At 45.9% G+C, this 20,981-nt stretch overlaps 1 protein-coding gene across 2 annotated transcripts in view; it reads left to right on the forward strand.

Annotated features, from left to right (window-relative positions):
* Positions 1–20,981, forward strand: part of RNF144A (ring finger protein 144A) — a 101,327-nt gene that overhangs the window by 77,912 nt on the left and 2,434 nt on the right. For both annotated transcript variants that reach the window (XM_008065125.2, XM_021716094.1), the window contains exons 5-7: positions 4,217–4,424; positions 8,317–8,464; positions 13,078–13,167. In XM_008065125.2, the coding sequence (XP_008063316.1) occupies positions 4,217–4,424; positions 8,317–8,464; positions 13,078–13,167 (446 nt within the window). The remainder of the gene's footprint in view (positions 1–4,216; positions 4,425–8,316; positions 8,465–13,077; positions 13,168–20,981) is intronic.

The following is a 20,981-nucleotide window of genomic DNA, read 5'->3' on the forward strand; positions in this document are numbered from 1 at the left end:
TAGTCAATGGAAGATGCCCTGGAAGAAAACTCAGACAGTTCAGTGATTTTTCTGAAATCATTTAGTTACCAAAAAGTCCTGTGGTTAGTTCAGAATATATGTACTGCCTCCATTTAGTCTTCAAATGTCTCCTCTGATATAACAGCCTTGATTTTAATATAAATTTCTCCCCTTCTCCAGCTGGAGCCTTTGGCAAGCAGGAAGCCAGGCAAGGGGGCCCGGGACCTTCTTTTTCTTTCTGAGCACCTCGTCTTCTTCAGTGGGCACACTTCAGTCTGGGTGGATCCAGGCTCTTGAGAGAGGTAGCATGGGCCATTCTCACCGTGTGCTCCTCCTGAAACCCATTTGTACTATGTGGTGGTGTTCATGTACATGACCACCTGTCTGGAAGCTCAGCCATCCCAGACACAGGGACCATGGCTTCTTCGTTTCTTCATACTACTGACAGCAGAGTCCCTGGCCAAGTGAATGCTGAAGTCAAATCTTGTGTTGATTTTTTTTTTTTTTTTTTTTTTGAGTTGGAGTCTCACTCTGTCACCCAGACTGGAGTGCAGTGACATACTCCCAGCCACCACAGCTTCGCCCTGCTGGGCTCTGGTGATCCTTAGGCCTCAGCCTTCCAAATAACCAGAACTACAGGCACACACTGCCATGCCTGGCTAATTTTTGATTTATTGTAGAGATGAGGTCTTGCCTTGGCAAGTCTCAAACCCACAGGCTAAGGCAGTCCGCTCACCTTGGCCTCCCAAAGTGCTGGGATGACAGGTATTGGTTTTTAAAAGCAAATAAAGCTCAGATAATTTTTTTTTTAATAGGCATAGGCGATCCGCCAGTAATCAGTGACTCCTCCTAAAAATGATGCTGGCTCACACCAGGTCAAACCCACCATCCCAGCAGGATCAAACTTGCCATCCCAGCCCCGTGCCAGGGCACCAGCCAGCCTGGGCAATGCAATAACAGCAAGGGTGTGAAGGCAGCTGGGCACATTGTCCTTGACTGCATGTTTCTGAAAGGAAATGTCTATTTTTAAAAGGAAAATCACCCTTTTAAAAAAAGTCTTGGACTTATATCAGTAAAGATCTATTTGAGACCTGCTTTATGAACATATAATGAACATATCTTTGGAAGGTTGGATGCAAGATGAGTTTTTTTTCCTAGCGTGCCTGAAAAGGTATAGTTTGCTTTGTTTGAAAACATCTCACATACACACGCATGCACATACACACATACACACACACACACACAAAATAACATATAGTAGATACATTACAATGTACTATATATTATTTATAATGTGTATTATTATTAGATATATATGTAATAGCATTTCATTCAGATAAATAGAAACTCTGACACTGACTCCTGTGAACTTTCTCCTCAACTGTGTCCTGTCTGTGCACACAGCTGGCAGAATTCAGCCGTGGGAAAGGAGGATGAGGATGTTGATAGACGTCTACTCCCAAAACCTAGGGCTGTGTTCACAGGGTTTGATGTGCCCTGGCGGTGCAGAAAGCCTGTTTGCTGTCAGAAGAGTGAACAGATTATTTGTCCTTGACCTTTTCGATAAGGAATATTTCCACATGCGGACAGGCAGTGTCATGTCACAGGTCTGTGAGGACAAAAGTAATAAAATTTGTTCCCATGGAAACCTTATCTAGGTCCCCTGCTCTCCACTCTGTGCTATAATGGGGCCTTTCATGATGAGGGGAGGATAACAGTATCTCCTACTCTTATGCCTGGAGGGATGAGAGTTGGCGCATGTCAGTCACATGCATGAAGGGACATGAGCATAGCTTTGTGATGTCTACTCCTTCTGGAAGTCAGAGGCTTCTCTGAGCAAAAGGAGGGTTGGGAACAGGATTGGGACTGGAAAGGTTCACAGCAGGCAGCACTGCACATCTGGGCTCTAACGCCAGAGCCGTACTGGAAAGAAAGCAAAGAGCAGGCCAAGGATTTCTCTGCCTGCATGGTGTATTGTTTAGCACATTGAGTGTCTGTGCCCTGCAGAGCCTGCATCACAGCTGTGCACATACAGAACCTCGTATCTGGTCAGGACAAAGCGGGGCTCAGACCACAGCACGCATAGACAGGAGGCAGGGAGCTATGTAGACAAACTGACAGGGGCTGAATCAGGGATGGGACGGGTTGGGAGAGGACTCAGGCAACCTGAGCAGCTTCGGATTCCTGAGCTGAGCAGCCAAGGTGAGCTGCCTTTGGGGTCTTCTCCCTACACTGCTAAAAAGATCCCTCAGTGCCCCAGGCTGGCACATGGACCCCACTCTCCTCACTTTGGTGTGTCCCCCCAGCATTTGCTCTCACACACGTGACTCACAGGCAACAACAGTGTTTTCTCACAAAATCACCTTGTCATATCTGACAGCCAGGAACATTTGTAGAAGAGCATACACTGAAACACTATCAGCAAGTAACACCAGAGCTAATTGTACTCATTCACACAGTATCAGGAGCATCTTGAAGACTTCACATTATTATAATGAAGATTAAAGAGGCACACATGTTTCTGAGCTTTTCTTTTTATTATCAAATTCTTCTTAATCTTTTTCCAGACCTAACAGTTTGATAGTTTTGCATCATTGGTTAATTCACCTTTAAAAAAAAAAAGACTGAAGGTATTTAGATGAGAATAGGAGTCAGCCAGCTGTGACCACTGGGCCAAATTCAGCCCCAGCCCATGGCCTGCTGTTGTAATTGAAGTTTTACCAGAATGTTCACTACTGTCCACTAAGTCTGCTTTTGTGTCACAACAGCAAAGCTGAGTAGTTGCAAGAGAAGCCCAGAAACCATGTGACCCTCAAATCCTTAGATACTCACTGTCTGGCCCTTCAGAGGGAAGTTGCCAGCTCTGGGACTGGATGACTAGATTTTCGTTTTCAAGGTTATGCCTCACACAAGCTAGTTCCTAGAAGACTGAGTGTGGCTTCCCCATTTATTTGGGGGAATGTGGTAAACACACAAGGGCATAAACGTATGTGTGCATGTGTACAATTAGGACACCCCAGCCAGTGATTTGTAGGAAACTTGCTGCCTGCCCCACGGCCACATGTGAAGGTGAGGTCTGGATCCACGCACAGCTCCAGCCAGTTGTGTATCCAAGTTTGAACTGTGTGTGTGATATGGGTGAGTGGAATCTGCCTGGCTGCCAGTCCCAGCACCCAGAAGTTTGCAAGGGCTTGCCATGGCCTTCCAGATTTCCTCAGAAAAACTCAGTTGTCTCGATTACTTCCCAATAAGAGCCCTGTTGAGACTCTTGAAACCAGTGGCCTACTGGAAGGCCTTTGGAAATAGCCCTGTACTCTGTTGGCTTCCAACAGTGTGTTGGCAGAGTCTTGGCGTTCCATGTGGTTTCCCCCCACTGTCCCCTCATTGAGAATTCAGTGTCATGCTGGATGAGGAAACATGAAATGAATAATCAGGCTCATGACAAAGGGCAACTCAGGACTGATTATTTAAAGAAAGGCAATTCTTGGACAAGGATGTGAAAGAATGGGAGTGTCGAGGTATCCTATTTTTAAAAATAAACTTCCTGGCTAATTCCATTAAACTGGGTTTCTTAGTAACTTGGACTCTGATTCAGAGGATAAGCCTGAGCTTTTTTGCTCATTAGTTAGCTCACGACTTAGACTTAAATTTTGGAGGGGATGAAGTCTTAGGGAGATAAACCGTTTGATCAGAAGAATAATTTGTCCATCTTCCTTCCCTCCGTTTTTCCATCCTCTAACAAACCTTTTCCAAGTGCCCAGTGTGTGCTGAGCATGGGACTGGGTGTGAGGAGACAAGATGAAGGCTCAAGCCTGACTTCAGAATGCTGTCTCCTAGGGGAGGCAGACGAGCAAGTATGGTTTGTGGTACTCAGAGAAACCATGGATGGGTGAGGACGCCACACTTCCAAGCTTGCGAGCTGGACCTTGGGGGCCAGCAGGGGCATCCCAGAGAGCCAAGGGCATTCGGGGGGCAGGAGAAGCATCCCTGAAGGATGCCTGAGGTATCTGGAGGTCTACTGCTGCCCCTAAGAGCAGGGTGAAAAGCTGGGAGGGGCTGGAGGAGCAGGTTGCACATCAGGCAGGGCTGGTGAATACTGATGTGGCACAGAGGTGGCTCCTCTGCGTTCACTGGTGGTGGGACTCCTCCCCTCAGAAGCCCACAAGACCCTCTGGCCTTCCGCGTTTGATTTGCTCATTTTGTCTCCCTGTGCCAGAGGTGCTCTTCGATCCCTGTCGGACGTGGTGCCCGGCGTCCACCTGCCAGGCCGTGTGTCAGCTCCAGGAGGTGGGGCTGCAGCCCCCCCAGCCGGTGCAGTGCAAAGCCTGCCACATGGAATTCTGCTCCACCTGCAAAGCCAGCTGGCACCCTGGCCAGGGCTGCTCAGAATCCATGCCAATCACCTTCCTCCCCGGGGAGACCAGGTACCTCTGTGCACAAGCTTCCGCCAAGGGCATGGGCTGTGGGTTCAGAGAAGGATGTTGCTTTCTTCCTAAAAGTGTCATTGCAGGCTGGACATGGCTGCCATCAACACACACTCTACCTCTCGAGTCTCATTCAAGTGTGTAGTTATTTGTTTACTTTTGAGAAGTGACTACACCCCAGGTACCTTGCACGCCCCTGGAAATGAAAAGGTGTAATAACCAAAGCCTATGCTGCCTGCCTGGAATGAAAAACGCATGCACAGATTGTTACTCTTAAGGGTTTTATGTCCTGTGGTACCTGAAGTTTTTCCAAAAGCCCACCCTGTTGAAGGAAATGCAGAGTGGGGATGCAGGAACAGGAAGGAGAGTAGGGGTCATAAAAACCAGGAGTATCTGCAAAAACAGGTTCTTGGCTGCCTGAGGCCAGGGTGACCCCCATCTCCCTGAAATGCTGAGCCTGTCAGGAAGACTATGGTAAATGTGTCTGTGTCCTCCCCCTCAGCCAGATGGTCAGGCTGTCTGCCCAGGGAGACGCTGCGGCACCGTTCTGTGCACCATGAATTTTAGTCGGTTGAAGCATAGGAGGTTGATCAGACCCAGGTCTTTTTGTTCTAAGACGCCCCAGTCTCATGTGATTCCACTAGACAGTTGTCCCTGTTCCTATCCAGGCCATATTCCTGATAGAAGAGCTATCAGCTGCCCACCACCCACCCAAAGGCATCATCGTCAGCAGCTCCCTGTTTTCCCTCTCCCCATTCCACTCGCCTTGACCCTGTGCCATGTTCCAGCCCCCGTCCCTCTCAGGGTCCCTGAAACATGCCCCTTGTCTACTTCGGGATGCACATTTGTCCCTGTACCTGGAACACCCTGCTCCACCCTCTTTTCCCCAGAGAGTCCTTCTCATCCTTCAGGACTGGCTCACATCCCTTAGTCAAGCTTCCCAGTTCCCGGGGCAAGGTTGGTGGCTCCGCCCTCTGCATTCCCACTGAAATTGTCTTTATTGATGACAACCCTGGCCACGCTGTGTTTGAGATCTTCTGTCCATGTGGCAAACTCTGCCATCAGGCTGAGCTCCTGGTGTCGGGGCCTGCATATCTGAACTGTATCCTGGTCCACATCAGGCACACACATACTAGCGTGAATCACTCCACTTGTATTAGAATCTTAGGTGCTTCGAAACTTGAGATTGAGCATGGTCAGAGTCTGAAGCCTGATGTCTTAGTTTTCTTCAACCTGGTCTTATTTAAATCATTCCACAAGATTTAAATAATAATTTGCAAATCTCATTTTGTGGAAACTTAAAAATCAGAAGATTACACATAAAAATCGGAGTTTCTGGCTTCTCTGGGAAGTCTGAATCCTGAGCCTCTCTAAGCCTGCATTCTCACAGTCGGCTGGAGCTTGGCAGCAACCCGCTCTGTGAAAGGAGGTTTGTCCTGTCCGTCCTCTTTCTCTTGTCTCCCGGGCACTGAGGCTGTCAGCTGTCATTATAACTGAGAAGACACTCAGCTACTTTTCACATTGTAGAGGTTTTCTTTAGGGTTAAATTTTCCTTTTACCCATGTTTTTATCCATCCCCTATCAGCATCACTCATTAGCATCATCTGCTTGCCCCTTTAAGACACTTGGGCATGTAGATTGTGAACAGACTGTCGAAGACTCCTACCTGCCTTTATAAATTTGAGTTTTTCACAAGAGTTGCTATTAGTAAGGATTTTAAATGTAATTCAGATACCCAGGAATGTTAGAAGATGATTGTCTAGACCCCATTTTTGTGCATGGCATAGTGCACCACAGCTTGCATATTGTAACTCTTTCCATTTTGAAAAGTCTCCCCAAGAGATGCTCTGTACACTCTTCATGACATTTCTTTCAAAATTAGCTTGTGACTCACATGAAAAAATTGGTCTCATAACTTTAAGGTCACACTTGACTTTCAAAGCAAAACTTTGTTATTTAACCTGATAACCAACCTTGATCCCCGGATCTGGTGTTCATGACTTCCAGCTCTTTGTAAAGTCAAAACCATTCTCAGAAGGAGGCCAAGGCTAAAGTTTATTCAGGGCTCACTCTGTGCCAGTTTCCTTTGGAGGCACTTGCGTATATTTTATCTTGCTGGCTTCTTGCAACAACCCTAGTTCATTCTAAATCACATTCTGGGTAGCCAGGTGGGTCTGTAGTTTGCTTTAGGTTGGAGAAGTATTTGAGCTAGAGACAGTTTTTATCTTTCAATAATAGTATTAAAAACAACCACTGTTTATTGAGTGTCTGATACTTCTGTGCTAGCCTCTGTGCTTATGTACTTAATGTGTGCAAACTCTTTAATCCTCAGCACACCTGCAGAGATCGATGCTTTTAGCAGATAAGGAGACTAACAGATAATACATAAATAGCACAGAGGGCACTTGCCTCAAGACTCTGAAAGATTCCAAAGGGTGTTTGTCTCAAGACTCCAGGAGGGTGTGACGCATCCCTCCGCATTCCTTATCCTGTCACTTTCTCCGTGTGGACACAGCAGTCGTGTTCAGCTGGACCATATAACTCAAGTGGAGGAAAGTTCACTGCTAATTAGACAATTCCTACAAAAAAAGTGAAATCACATTTAATTTTTATATTGACTGTGATGTTTGTGGGAGATCCTTCAGCCAGAATGCCCTCAAAATGCCAAAATTAGCTCAGCTTCAGTGAATATATACTCATAAATGTATTCAATTCTGAAAAGGCTGCCTCCAAAGGGAAGTTGTTTTTTTCCTGGTGATGTTGGATTGATGCAGCAATTTCACACAGTATAGCAAATGCACCCCCATAATCAGTGATAACTTCTCTCTTCCTCTTTTTTTAAATCAGAGTCTTACTCTGTCACTCAGGCTGGAGTACAGTGGCCCAATCATGGCTCATTGCAGCCTCCACCTCTTAGGCTCAGGAGATCCTTCTGCCTCAGCCTCCCAAGTAGCTGAGACTACAGGCCTATGCCACCACACCTGACTAGCTTTTTATTTTTTTTGTAGAGATGTTGACATGTTGCTGTGTTGCCCAGGCCATTCTTGAATTCCTGGGCTCAAACAATCCTCCCACCTCAACCTCCCAAAGAACTGGGATTACAGGCCTGAGCCACCACTTCTGGCAATAACTTCCCTTAACCGTTTATCAGTTATTCTTCTAGGTGCTTTCATGAATATCCTTATCTGTCTTTTTAAAAATTAGTAGCATGGGATGGATGGCCTTCCACAGCCATACCTAAATATTTGTGTTATCTTTTTATTAGAAACATTGAATTATTGCTACCTTATATCAGGCACTTCACACAAACTGGAGCACTGTGCTCATGTCACACAGAATCTTCTCTTATGCTCACACTGATGAGAAAACTGGGGTTCAGAGAATTGTTCCAGAGATAGTTTGGAGAAGAGCCAGCACACGGCCGCAGGTTAAAGCCCTTCACACTAACCACTACAAACCTAACCAAACTCTCAGGAAAACAATTCTGTAAGATGAACCGGGTGGATCTATTTAAGTAAATAGTGTGTGTCATATTTTTTCCATAATAGTAAGGTACATAAAATTTATTATCAACCCTTTGAAAAGTAGAAAAATATATGAATAAGGACATCATGTTTGACCTTAACATCATTATTCTGATACCCCCATTGTGATAAGCCTTTTGCTGTGTTTTCTTTTGTTTCTATATATCTAAATTTAGAAATATGCTGATGCCTGCCCCCCCCCCCAAATGGCTGATTCACAGTGTTTTGGTTAATTTTTTCTGGAGTTTCCATTTCTTTAATTTTTTTCATTTAACACCTCGGTTCCTATAGTTAAGCTAGCGCTTCCAGAATAGTCACTGTCTCGCGGGATCCCTCCGTATAGAGCCCTCATGGAGTCTCTCCCACAGTTCTGCTTTCAAAATGGAAGAGGACGACGCACCCATCAAGCGCTGCCCCAAGTGCAAGGTCTACATAGAACGCGATGAAGGGTGTGCACAGATGATGTGCAAAAACTGCAAGCATGCCTTCTGCTGGTACTGCCTGGAGTCTCTGGATGTGAGTATGGCCCTGAGCTCCATGTTGCTGCATTCAGCTCTAAGGTTTAGATTTAGAATGAAAAAAACAGACCAGCTATTCCCCAAAAAGCATGGTGGTTATTCCTGTGACACAGAGAAGTAGAACTCTTAAGAGTTTTTTCTGTGTTTATGAACACATTAACTCACTGAGTGCAGTGTTATCAGAAGGCAGTAACTCGTACAGTTCTGGGGCCTGAGCAGCTCAATGCAGGCTCAGGATTCAGCCTGGGCGTTCAGGGGTGTTGAAGACCTTAGGTTTTATCTGAGGGGGAACCATCATTCTCAGTTTGGGCTGCCATAACAGAATACCTTACACTAGGCAGCTTAAACGACAGGCATTTATTTCTTATGGTTCTGGGCACTAGAAACTTGAAATCTGGGTATAGCAGATTTGTTTCCTTGTGATGGGTTCTTCCTGGTTTTCAGACTGCCACCTTCTCACTGTCTTTACATGGCAGGGAGAGTGAGCTCTAGTCACTTTCTCTTCTTAGAAAGACTCCAATCTCATCATGGGGGTGCCACCCTCAGGACTTCATCTAAACTGAATCACCCCAAGGCCCCATCTCCTAATCACCTCAAGGCCCCACCATGGGGGTTAGGGGTTTAGCATATGAATTAGGAGGATGCACCAACTACTCTAACAGGGACCATTAGTGGGATAGTCAGGCTAGAGGGAGGCAGAGGACTGATTAGCTGTTGGGCCTGGGAGCACGTTCAGCGCATTGACACTCGCTCTCTGTAGGGCAGGAAAACATGCAAGCCCTTTGCTCTCTAGCCGAATGGAGGCTTCTGGCCTCCTATGGCAACCTTCTTCCTCCAATCAAATGGAGGGGGCTCGAACAAGTCCAATCAGTTTGCAAGATCAGTTTTCTTTAGCTCAAGTCCAAACAAGAAGGCCTGACCCTGCGTGGTGGGGAGGGGATGTTTAGAATGACATCTGAAGCTTTTCAAAGTCTTCTAGGACCCTCCAAGTCTTATTTGTTTCTCCATTGAATTATATTCCAATTTTTCTGAAAACTGATCATTGAATTATGATGTAGTATCTAACATCTGGCCCGCAGTTTACCACTCTTTGTAACTTTCCATAAAGGAGGAAGGAAGTGAAATGCCAGTTTTACTACATGTGTCAGCAGATCCCCCTGATGATCGTTTAGAAAGACAGATTAGAAATGGACTGACAAAAAGTCTGATTTCCCCAGGTTGCCTGGATCAATTTACAGGGAGTGGGAGGGAAGTTGTCCGCTTTCTTCCCAGAACACAGAGGTGTGTCCTCACGGCTGGGGCCCTGAGGAAGATGTTCTCTGTCTGCCTCAGCTCTAAAGCAGGTTCCTGCCTCTGCCTAGCTCCTAATGGCAGAGGAATCACACTGTGCTTGTCCTTTGTTGAAGTCATCATCCTCGTGACCAAGTGTTTCCTGTTTTTCTTCGAAGATGAAGAGCTAATGGAAAAGGATGCTATGACCATGGGAAGCTAATCCTGAAGGGAAAAGAGTCTACTGCTGGGGCCATTTACCAAGGACATCAACAGTGATTAAAGACAAGTCCGTAAATGCAAGGCTTGCAGCCAGCTGGGAACACTCAGAAGCGAGGAGAGCATTTCCCTGAACGTTTTTCTCTCCTCAGTGTCTGCCCAAGGCATGCTTTCTTGCACATACAAACATCTAGGAATTATAAATGATTTCAGACCACTTTTCATCCTTACTCCCCCTCCTCTGCACCTGGCCAAGCACATGCACCTTGAATCCTCATTGCTTCTCGACTGTGAGCACTGCCCAGCACCTGCTGCTTATTCTAGAAAAGGACACATGCAGTTTGTAGGTTTTTTTGGGGGGCGGGGTGGAGGGTAGATAGTTACAATAGATTGCAGTAATTGTTATGGGTCATCACTATATGATTTGTTCTGCATACCTGCTTTATTTAATACCTGCAGTATTTCTGTAAGTTGGAATGAGGAAGGCCAGGGAGTTTAACTGTCTTTCCCAAAAGCCCCAAGCTAGTGAGGAAGGGCTCTTTTAAACTTAACATCACCATCTTTGAGGATAGACCAGCCTGCTTCAAGCCAGAGTTTGACTGGAAATTTTAAACCTGAAAGTGTTTGAATTGCGCTTAGGCATTTAAAAAAAAAATCATTGGACAACTCACTGATTGTAGTTTTCCATAACATGCTCTATTGTTTCTGTTCCCATGGAGGATTTTAATGAAACCTCTCTGAACAATGGTAGGGAAATGTTCCCTGTCACAAAAATGCTCCTGGTATTGTTATGCCCAAGGGCTTCATCAGTAAACTTAAAATCACAATTAAGCTATGTATATATTGTAAATCCATGTTAGAGTCCTTTTTCCAGGGAATAAGAAAGGTGCATTTTAGGTAAACATTCACTTTGTTCACGAACCTGCCCAAGTGTTGGCAGCTCCACTCTGGGTGGGTGATGGGGTTGCTAAGATGAGGGCTGGGGGTGAAGTCCTTTGACCTTGAGGAGCTTGTCATCTCCCTGGCAAGAAACCCCAAGGCATGTGATGTCGACACAAGAATGAAGTGAACTCTGTGGCAATGGGAGTAAAGCCCTGGGCAGCCTCAGGAGAAGACAGCAAGTCACTGAGTCTGGGGGCCTGAGGGTAGCTGAGGACTTGAAAGCTACGAGGCAAAGAGAACAGAATGTGCTGAGCCAGGCAGCTACCTCAGAACTGGATGTGATGCAGGTGTTCGTGAAATTATACATGGCCTGATCCTGGCCAGAGATGCTAGAAAGATGAGTCAGGGCCCTGACGAAGGCCTCTATGCGCCAAGTTAAGGAGCCTTGCCCCTGGCACAGGGCCTGTGCTTCCCAAGGATGGGTTGGATCAGAACCACTGAGGGAGTTTGGGGACTGGACTCTATCCTAGACCTATGGGTCAGTATCTGGGGGGGTGAAGCCCAGGAGTTCTCATTTCCCATAAGCTACCCAAGGACTCTAATGTGCAACCAGGTGTGTCCATATCGGTTATTAGAGACCAATAACTATTCTAAACTTGGTAGCACATGTGATTTGGTTTGTGTTTCAGAAACTTTTTAAAGAGGATACAGTGTAAGACATTGTGATAAGTAGTCTGGGAAAATGAGACATACAGATGAATGAACTCATCTCGGAGGTATGCGTAAATTAATATCAGTGTAAAGGAAAATATAATTAAGAGTTTAAGGAGGAGAGAGCTCACAGTCGACAGAAGTGGTGAGAAGTAGCTTCCTGGAAGACAAATGTGTGGCCAGAAGAGACTTTGCATTCGTCTGCTCCTACCCTTCCTTTCCCAGATGACGGTCTAGTCCCAAGAGGTCAGGTGCACAGCAGCAGCTAGGACTCCAACCCTCAGCCAAGGCCTCTCTGCTATGCTGTTCAAGGCCAGGATTTAGTAATATGCCACTATGCATTCAGATACCAGAAGGTTTGACCTCCAAAATCAGCAACCCTGAGGCTGGTGCCCTTCTCAGGATGAGAGGAAGGCCAGCTGGCTACATCCGCCCAGACTGTTCTAGCATCATTGATTTGATGGAGCAGAAGACAGCAACTCACTTCCAGCTCTTTCTGGTTTTTAGAAGAGTGACTTCCTGTTCTCTCAGACACATTGGGCCCTGTGTTATTTACTCTTTTCTCAAGAAGAGGCTATTTGTTTACAGCCTCAGTTAAATGTATAAACCAACCATTGCCGCTCCTTGGTACCATTTTGCCAGCTGTTTCCTGTTTTGGCAATAGGATAGAAAAAGGCACGCCCTGTCCATGGGGGAGCCAAGAGTTTGATATAGAAATACCATTCCCCTCATACCTAGTGGGTGTTCAGTGAGATCTGGGTGCCAAGCGCTGAGCTGGAGAGCACAAAGAGACGGACATATATGAGGATCCAGGACCTGACAGTCTGCTGATTGTCCCGTGAAGGTGGGGATCAAGATGGGGTGCGAGAACACCCAGGGGAGGCATTCACACTCACAGCTGTTCCTATAAGTGCCGGAAGAGAGAGACTCCTCACTCTGGACTTCAGGGAAGTTGCAGATAGAAGATAGTTCCTAGCTAGTTCTTGAATAGAGAGAAAAATTGTACTGATCTGAGAGGGAGCACTTTCTGGTGAGAAGTCTGGCACTGGTGAAAGAAGATGGACCAGCAATAAAGGAAATCACTTAATCTCAGAAATAATTTGGTCACCGAGATAGGAAGATGCAAATGCAGGACTCCAGCAGAATCAGACACAGCCAATGCCGGGGGAAGCTTTTGGAGTCAGAGTCTGACCTACTTGTTTTTAGCCCTGTGTCAGCATAGATCGGTTCTGTCCCACAAGCTCAAGACAAGGCCATGGTGCCAGGGAGGCCCTTTTTCGGACTGAGACTGAAATCCGGTCCAAGGCTCCCTCTAGTGCCCAAGGCTGTGCTGTCACTTCTGGGCTGATCTGTGGAGATGAATATGGAGCTGGACTCCTCGCCTGGAGTGGCAGTGGCCAGGTGTGCACAGGCCCATGTCCGTCCTCTGTTGTCACCTCTCTCAGGTCTCTACTCATTGTGAATGTAGAGGAAGAGATGTAGTGCAAGCAAGGATCCCTTGCTCACTCCAGCTCTCTCTTCACTTCACAGGACGATTTCCTCCTGATACACTATGATAAGGGACCCTGCCGGAACAAGCTGGGCCACTCCCGGGCATCTGTGATCTGGCATCGGACACAGGTAGGGGGTGACTTACCTGGAACTTTGATCCCAGGAAGAGAGAGAGAGAGAGAGAATATGAGTATGTGTGTGTGTGTGTGTGTGTGTTTTCCAGGAAACTTGTCCATTGGTTGAAGATCTGCTCTGTAGAAATACAGAGCTAGTGGATGTGCTTTGTCTGGCTTTTTACTGGGGTAAGGTTATGCTTACGACAGCACTGGCCCAGCACTAGAGTAAATATGCATCACAGTCAACAGATGAGGAGTCTTTAATATCAGATTGTGGGTCACTTGCCATTGCTCATGACCTTGATAATGATTGCTGACTATGCTTAGGTAATCCTTGCATAGCCCTTAATGGACAGCTTTCTCTCGAGGCCCTGAGGTAAGCAAGGTAGTAACAGGAAAGGATAACAGGGAAGGAATGGAAAGGCCTCTACAGAGTAATGTCTGTGCAGCCTTTGGAGTTTATAATGGATCCTTGTGTTAGTTAATATGTATTTGTACTTTCAACACACACATATCACATACTGTGTGCCAAGCACTGTTCCAGGAGCTGGAGACACAGTGGTTTATAAGACAGATAGTGTCCTTCTCTTAGGGAACCTACATTCTCTTTAGGGACAGCACGCATGTGCAGAATGTAAATCAGGAACAGAGGCAATCGGATGGTGAAGGGGTCCTTGAGATTGATTGGAGGTAGTGTCCATGGCTGAGCACTGAGTGGCAGGGCCCTGACTATCTGTGTGGAGCAGACTAGAGGGACGGGGACGGGTAGTGGGATTGAACTGTGGATGAGAGTCCTTTTGGACAGGATAGAACAAGGAGTGAGGGCAAATGGTCAGAGATGGTGGCAGGGACAGATCCTGCAGGGTTTGGCAGGCCGCAGGAGGACTCTTCTGGGTCTTGTTCTGGGTGAAGTGGGAAGTCACTGAGGGATTAGTTGGGAGATTTCAGTCTGCCAGCACTCCCTGGTTGCTTGTGGAAGGGGTTTGATGGACCCAAGTTTGTGATTCATTCACAGCCTTTCTCATAGGGGCCTCTAAGGTAGGTGTGTCATCCCCATTTTAAAGACAGAGAAACCTGATCTCAAGGCAGTTGCCCAGGAATAGGAAAAGATCTACAACTGCATTTCCTTGGCAGTCTTCCATGCAGACTGTATGGCAAAGCTCTTGAGTGTCCACAGCAGGGAGTGACAAACACTTTCTCTAAAGGGCAAGATGATGGAAAACATTTTTGGCCTCATTGGTCATAGGTCTCTGCTGCAACTGTCAACACCTCTTGGTAGCAACAAAAGCAGCCATCCTCAGTAAGTCAGTGAATCACTGAGGCTGTGTTCCAGTGAAACTGTTTACCGAAGCAGGTGGAGAATCATTTGTGGTGTTATTTGCATAACTTGGTGAATACGCTGAAAGATACTGAATGTTTGCACTTTAAATGGGTGAGTTGTATGGTATAAGAATTATATCAATTAATTGTATTGATATAAAAATTATTGATATAAATAAATTTATTGATATAAATTATATTGATATAAAGCTGTATAAGAAAACAGAACAGACTGTAGGCTATAATGTGCTGTCCTCTGGTCTAGAGAGTTGATTTTAGGTGCACTGACATTTCTCCCTCTGCGTGGGAATGCATGCCTCAGTCCTTACCCTTTCCACATCTGTATGAGTCTGCTTGTGCTGCTGTAACAAAGTGCTACAAACTGGGTGGCTCAGAACAACAGAAATGTATTGTCCTGGAGGTCTGAAGTTAGAAATCAAGATGTCAGCAGGGTCGTGACCTCTCTGAGACCTGTTCGGGAGTCCTTCCTTGTCTCTTCCAGCTTCTGGAATTTGCCAGCAATCTTTGGTGTTCCTTGGCTTACAGGTGTATACCTTTAGTCCTCTGTCTTTATGTATGCATGCAGCTGACTCTTCCCTATATACTTTCACATCCTCTGCCCTCTATGCATGTGCCTCTGTGTCCAAATTTCCCCTTTGTATAAGAACACTAATCACACTGGATTAAAGCCCACTCTAATAACCTCATTTTAACTTGATTACATCTCCAAAGTGTGGGGGGGCCAGCCCCTGCAGAGAGATTTAGGGGGTCTCTGGGAGGTGTGATGGCGTCAGCGATTTTGGAGAAAGAGACGGGGGGTGTGGGTAGAAAGAGACTGGACTCTGTCTAGTGCAGAAGCCGTTTAATGGGACAAACAGTAAGCCTTTTATCCCAAATTTTCACAGGTTAAATCACAAGACTTTCACGTGAACATAAAGCCAGGTGGGTGAGGGGCGTCCCCCACCCACCAGGTGTTTCCTCAGACATGAGGAAGGACAATCAAAAAACTTTTATATAAACACAAAGCCAGGTGGATGAGGGGCATTCTCCACCCACCAGGCATTTCCTCAAGTATGAGGAAGGGCAATCCTAGTTAAACCACAAGACTTTTACATGAACACAAAGCCAGTTGGGTGAGGAGCGTCCCCTATCCACCAGGTGTTTCCTCAAGCATGAGGAAGGACGTCCAAAATTATCTCACTGCTTCTCAAGCTTGGTTAATGTTCCTCAAAAGCAATACAACAATTCTAACATCATAATATTCTAATAATCAGTAACTTTAAAAACTTATGCATACACAATACCTAATGACTAACTTAAATCCTAATTCCTTTCTATTCTACGCTAATTCTATACTATAGAGACTCTTAATTCTAGCCCAAACCAGTTCCTAAAGAATGTGGCCCAGTCAAAAGATCACACTGGTCGTTTCTAGGAACAATTGATTACAATCTCTTAACAAAATGGCTATTCTAAAATCCTATATATCTATCTTAATTTCTATAAAAGTTTCTAATTCCTATTTCTAATATATACAGCTGATTATTAGCAATAAATCTGCTAAAAATAAAACCCAAATATAAACTGTAAATTGTACTAAGGTCAAAACCACAATAGTAGAAAATGGGAACAATGAAATTTCTCAATTTAGCTGTATTCTTATTAAACCTCAAAATATCATGTTTGATCATGTTTGAACTAGCATAATTCACTGATGTAGCATAACCTATTCTACAATACTTTCTATGAATAAAATAAATTCATTTCTATAATAAGTAGAAAAACCCTACACTAACTGTAGCTAAAACCGGTTTAAAAGAATGCAGCCCAGTCCAAAGTATGCGCTGGGCCCTTAGGAATGTGGCCCAGCCCAGACTTTGTGCTGGGCCATTTCTAGTATCTGTAGATAATCATCTATACCATCTAAAGCTGAAAGCAGCTCTCCATATGTATATACTAATTCTACAAATATACTTTTAAATCTTATAAAGAAACTTGTATCATATATAAGGCTCCTAAATGTGACCCGACTTTAAACCGTAATTGATTGATAGGCCAAAACCATAGTCTGTGAGAAACGGGAACAATGGATCCCTAGAGTTAACCATGCCTGTCGTACTCTCGAAGTTTCAAGCTTAGATCATCAAAGTCCCTGCTAGTGAGACATGCCAAACAGCAAAAAAGGGAAGAGGAAATGGGCCATCAGCTCCTGAACTCATCCTAGTCGTCTCAGGGTCCACAGCCTGCCTGGATCCCTAAAGCTCAGGCGGGCCTCCACGGCCGGCTCCTAACACCAAAGACCCCGTGTCCAAACAAGGTCACATTCTGAGGGGCTGAATTTCAGCAGGCCATTTTAGGGGAACGTGATTCAACCCATAGCAACACCGACATCTCCATCCCCACGGAGTAGAAACGCGTTCCTCTGCTGTGCTTGTTTTCCTGTGGCTGTCTCTAGGGTGGGGATATGGGTGACTGGGCATTGACCCGGGTGTCCTGCGTCATTACAGCTGCTGTGTGAGTAGACACTCTTATGTGCATCTCGGCAGAAGCAGAGTCAGAGCTGGGTGAGAACTTGGAAACCCTTGTCCAACTCTGGCATTTTGCATGTAAGGAAATTGAGTTCCAGGCAAGAGTAAGTGACTTTACCCAGGAACCTTGGCTGTCTATTGCTGGGTGATAAGCCTCCCCTAATACATGGGCTCAACATCTTTATGTTTGTTTTGCTTTGGGATCTGAGGTGTGGGCAGGGCTCAGCAGAGGCAGCTCGCTTGCCCCATGTGGCATCAGCTTGTGCAGCTCCAAGGCTGATGGAAGGTCCCTGCACGCCCGCCCGCATTCTCACTCACTGACTCACTCACTCACTCACCAGGTAGTGGACCAGGGCCTCAGCACCTCCACATCAGGGTGCTCTGGAGGTGTCAGTGGTCCAGTACTCTGGGGCCCTGGGATGGCCAGAATGTGGTCCTGGCTGAATCTTCCCTTTCTCTTCTGGCTCACCCTAGCCTTTCCCCTCAAGCTGCAGCTCCACACTTCTCTCTGCATTGCCCCAGCTGCTGCTGCCATGCTGGTCTTCGTCACTGTCTTCCTCTGCTTCTCCTGTTCCTACTCAGCTCTCTGCACATCTGAATTCTAGTCCCGTGCATGATGCAATTCAAGTGCAGTGTCCTCCATGAAGTCTTTCCTGTGTGTGGTCCAAGAAGGCGCCCTCTCATCTGTGTGCCCCACCCCTGCTCAGGCTATACTCTGTTGCTAATCTGCATTTTGGTTCTTACAATACACAAAGTATTCTGGAGTGCAGGGGTCTATTTTGCTCATCTTGGTCTTCTCCACGGCCCTGATCCTATGTCTGGGACATAGGGGCTTCAGAAGTGGTACTTGGGTATAATGGCCAATGACCAGTTTTGCCTCAGACGTTGCTAGCATGCTGCCTTCCCTCACAGAGCCTGTGATCCTTGTTCCTTCTGCTGCTTTCTACACCTGCGGAATTCCAAAGGGTCAGGGCAGGAAGCAAAGTGTTGTGTGTCCTTGGGCGGAGTCATGTTTTCCTGGGAGCCTTTGACAGGTGCCTTGTTCTGCGCCTGGGGAAAGGACAATGGCAGTGGATGGCAACAAAGCTCATGTGCCCTCGTTGAAAGAAAGGACAGTTGGGTGTCCTTAGAGAAGCAGTGTTACTTGTTTTCCTGCCTAGGGGAAGCAGAAAAAGTTCCGGTTCATGTAAGTGCAGTCAGACCTGGAGCAGGAGTGTTTGGGGAAGCAAAGCAGCAATGCATGTGACAAGGTTCAACAAGTAGGAACTAGCAGTGTTGTGAGGGGACGCCCACCCTCCTCAGGAGCTCCCAGCTGCATCTGGACTCTTCTTGCCATGAGTCCATTTAAAGAGACAGCTTCTGTCGTCCCCTTCCTAGTTTTCAGGTTCTCACTGCCCTCTCCACCATCCTTCCTCCAGGCTGCTACTGCACTGACCTGCTCCCACAGGAAACCCACACTTTGAATGGAACCCAGGCCCTGAGGGAGCTCCTACGATTGCAAGGCAGGGTGAGATAGTAGAAGCGAAGTATTAGAAGCGAAGAAGTGTTTCTTGTTGATAATTCAGGCTGAGAGATTCTCTAACCTGCCTGGGCCATAGCAGGCACTGAACAACGGCTTCTGAATTGTATTTGATGGTGACCCATACACATGTACCCTGTGCACACACCCACCTAGCTGTGTATATAAAACCTACTCTATGCTTACGTATTTTCTGTCCTGTTCTATTTACTGAAGTCCTAGTCTTGACCCTCCAAGTCGTTTTGCCATTCCAGGAATGGGTCGGGTGGCTGCCCTCTGTCACTACTTCTGCTGCGGTTTAGGACTTCCTGCCTGAGTTTGGTTCCCTCGGCTCCCTGGGGAAACACTTCTCTTTCACTCGGGGCCTTGCTCTACTCAACCCTCGACTTCTATCAAAAACACAGATGAAATGCAGTGTGCTGTGATTCCCAGCTTCGGGGCTTGTAGTCCGATGGTATCATTTGCTGATTTTACAGAGTCCCTACAGCTCCCTAACTCTTCTGGCTTCCAATGTGAACTTCAGGTTCTCACTGCCTGAAGTTTTTTTTTTTTTTTTTTTCTTAGTCCCAGGTCCACCTCAGATAAAGAGCAGAGCTCATTTATAGACAAAGGATGGCATTTACTATAGCCAGCGAATGACTGATTTTCAGTATTTACACACATCCATGGAGAGAAACACAGTTACGTCCTCCCACAATGAGCAGAAGGGCTGACGTTCCTTCCAGATTGTTCTTACCTTTTTAGGAATTTCAGCGTGCCTCCTTGAGATAACTGCAGGTGACTTATGCTATTTTTATGAGAGTAAAGGTCTTATATGCCATGCACATCTTCCCTAGGGCCCTTTCTAAAACCTTTGTAACAAGGTAGCATGCTGTGAATGAAAAACTGTCTTTTTGGGGTAAAGGCTTTGTACAGTTTGCTTCATCCTGAGTGATATATTTTGTATTCCATATAGCAGGGTCTCCTGCTGAAACAAATAGGAATGAGAATTAACAGGGTGGCTGGGACTTGGGACCGTGGGGCATGGACAGATGTCTCATGTGATACCAACTGCCCAGTTACTGGGAGTAAGTGTTAGTGCCAGAGGGCCTCGGCCGCACTACATCTATCTGTCCTCGTGTGCACTTCCTGTAAACACAGTTACTGTGACATGTGTGCCTGTCTTTTTTCTAGCACCAGCCTAGAAATCAGTCATTGTGCGGAGAAGCTAAAGAGACATTTTCTTTTCACAAGAACAGACTTCCTTAGCACGCTAGCGTCTAACAAAGGAAAATCGTATCCAGCACTGGCTTTTCTTCTGAGCAGTGAAAAGAAACTTTTTTTTTAGTCCCACGTCCACCTCGGATAAAGAGCAGAGCTCATTTGTAGACAAAGGATGGCATTTACTATAGCCAGCGAATGACTGATTTTCAGTATTTACACACAGGCACACATGTCACAGCTACCATGTTTGCAGGAAGTGCACACGAGGACAGATAGACGTAGTGCGGCCGAGGCCCTCTGGCACTAACACTTACACATCCATGGAGAGAAACACAGTTACGTCCTCCCACAATGAGCAGAAGGGCTGGCATTCCTTCCAGAAATGCTCATGTTCAGGAAGCCCTGTGTAGCAACTGTTCTAAAGGGTATTTTTCACTGAACTCAGTGAAATATGCACAAGGTGCATCTTGTATTTGCAACAGGATGCCGAGCTCTATATGTCTTAAACAGATATTGAGACCTCTGGAATAGCTTCTTTGGGCATAGATTTTGTATCTGTGAAATGGGAAAATTGGATTAGATGATAATCCAGGGATCAAACGTTATTTCATGATTCTGTGCTTATTTGTGCAAGTTCAAATGCCAAGTTTCAGTGAATTAGTGGTACCTTTGATTTTGGCTTAGTTTTTCCAAGTCCTTGAATGTGGTTTATATTAATGGAAGAACGCTTCAGGGGATACTATTCAGAACATTGTTTCTATTCAGCTGGTTCATGCCATAAGCATGTATTAGACATTTATTATGAGAGAGATGCTGGGATGTACACGGAGACTTTCAAATAGTCATCAGTTTAAGAAACCCAGGGTGGGGGTGAACTGTTCCTTTAAATCTCAGGGTTTGTGCTGTACAGTGATTGTCTCCAGGGCTGAAACTGTTTACCCATCTCTCAGTCCACTGCATTCTGCAATCTAGTGCCTGATACACATCCACAGCATGCACATTGAGTGGTTCTGTCTTATGACATTCGCTTCCTGTCTCATTCTTTACTACTGGCTGTCTTTCTCCAGCAGTTTCTTCATTCGCCTAACACCAATTGGCGATTGACTGGTTAACCCAACATATCAAAGAGCATGCAAACTTACAGACAAGGTGAACTTTGTGAAAAGCTAGGATGGTGTCTTATTGACCAAGTACGTGAGCATTTGTTCAAAGACTTGGGCATGTTTTTGACTGCAAAGAATCTCTGGCTCTTTTGAG

This window comes from Carlito syrichta, unplaced genomic scaffold, assembly GCF_000164805.1.
Source record: "Carlito syrichta isolate Samal-C Ts95f unplaced genomic scaffold, Tarsius_syrichta-2.0.1 Scaffold308159, whole genome shotgun sequence".
NCBI lineage: Eukaryota > Metazoa > Chordata > Mammalia > Primates > Tarsiidae > Carlito > Carlito syrichta.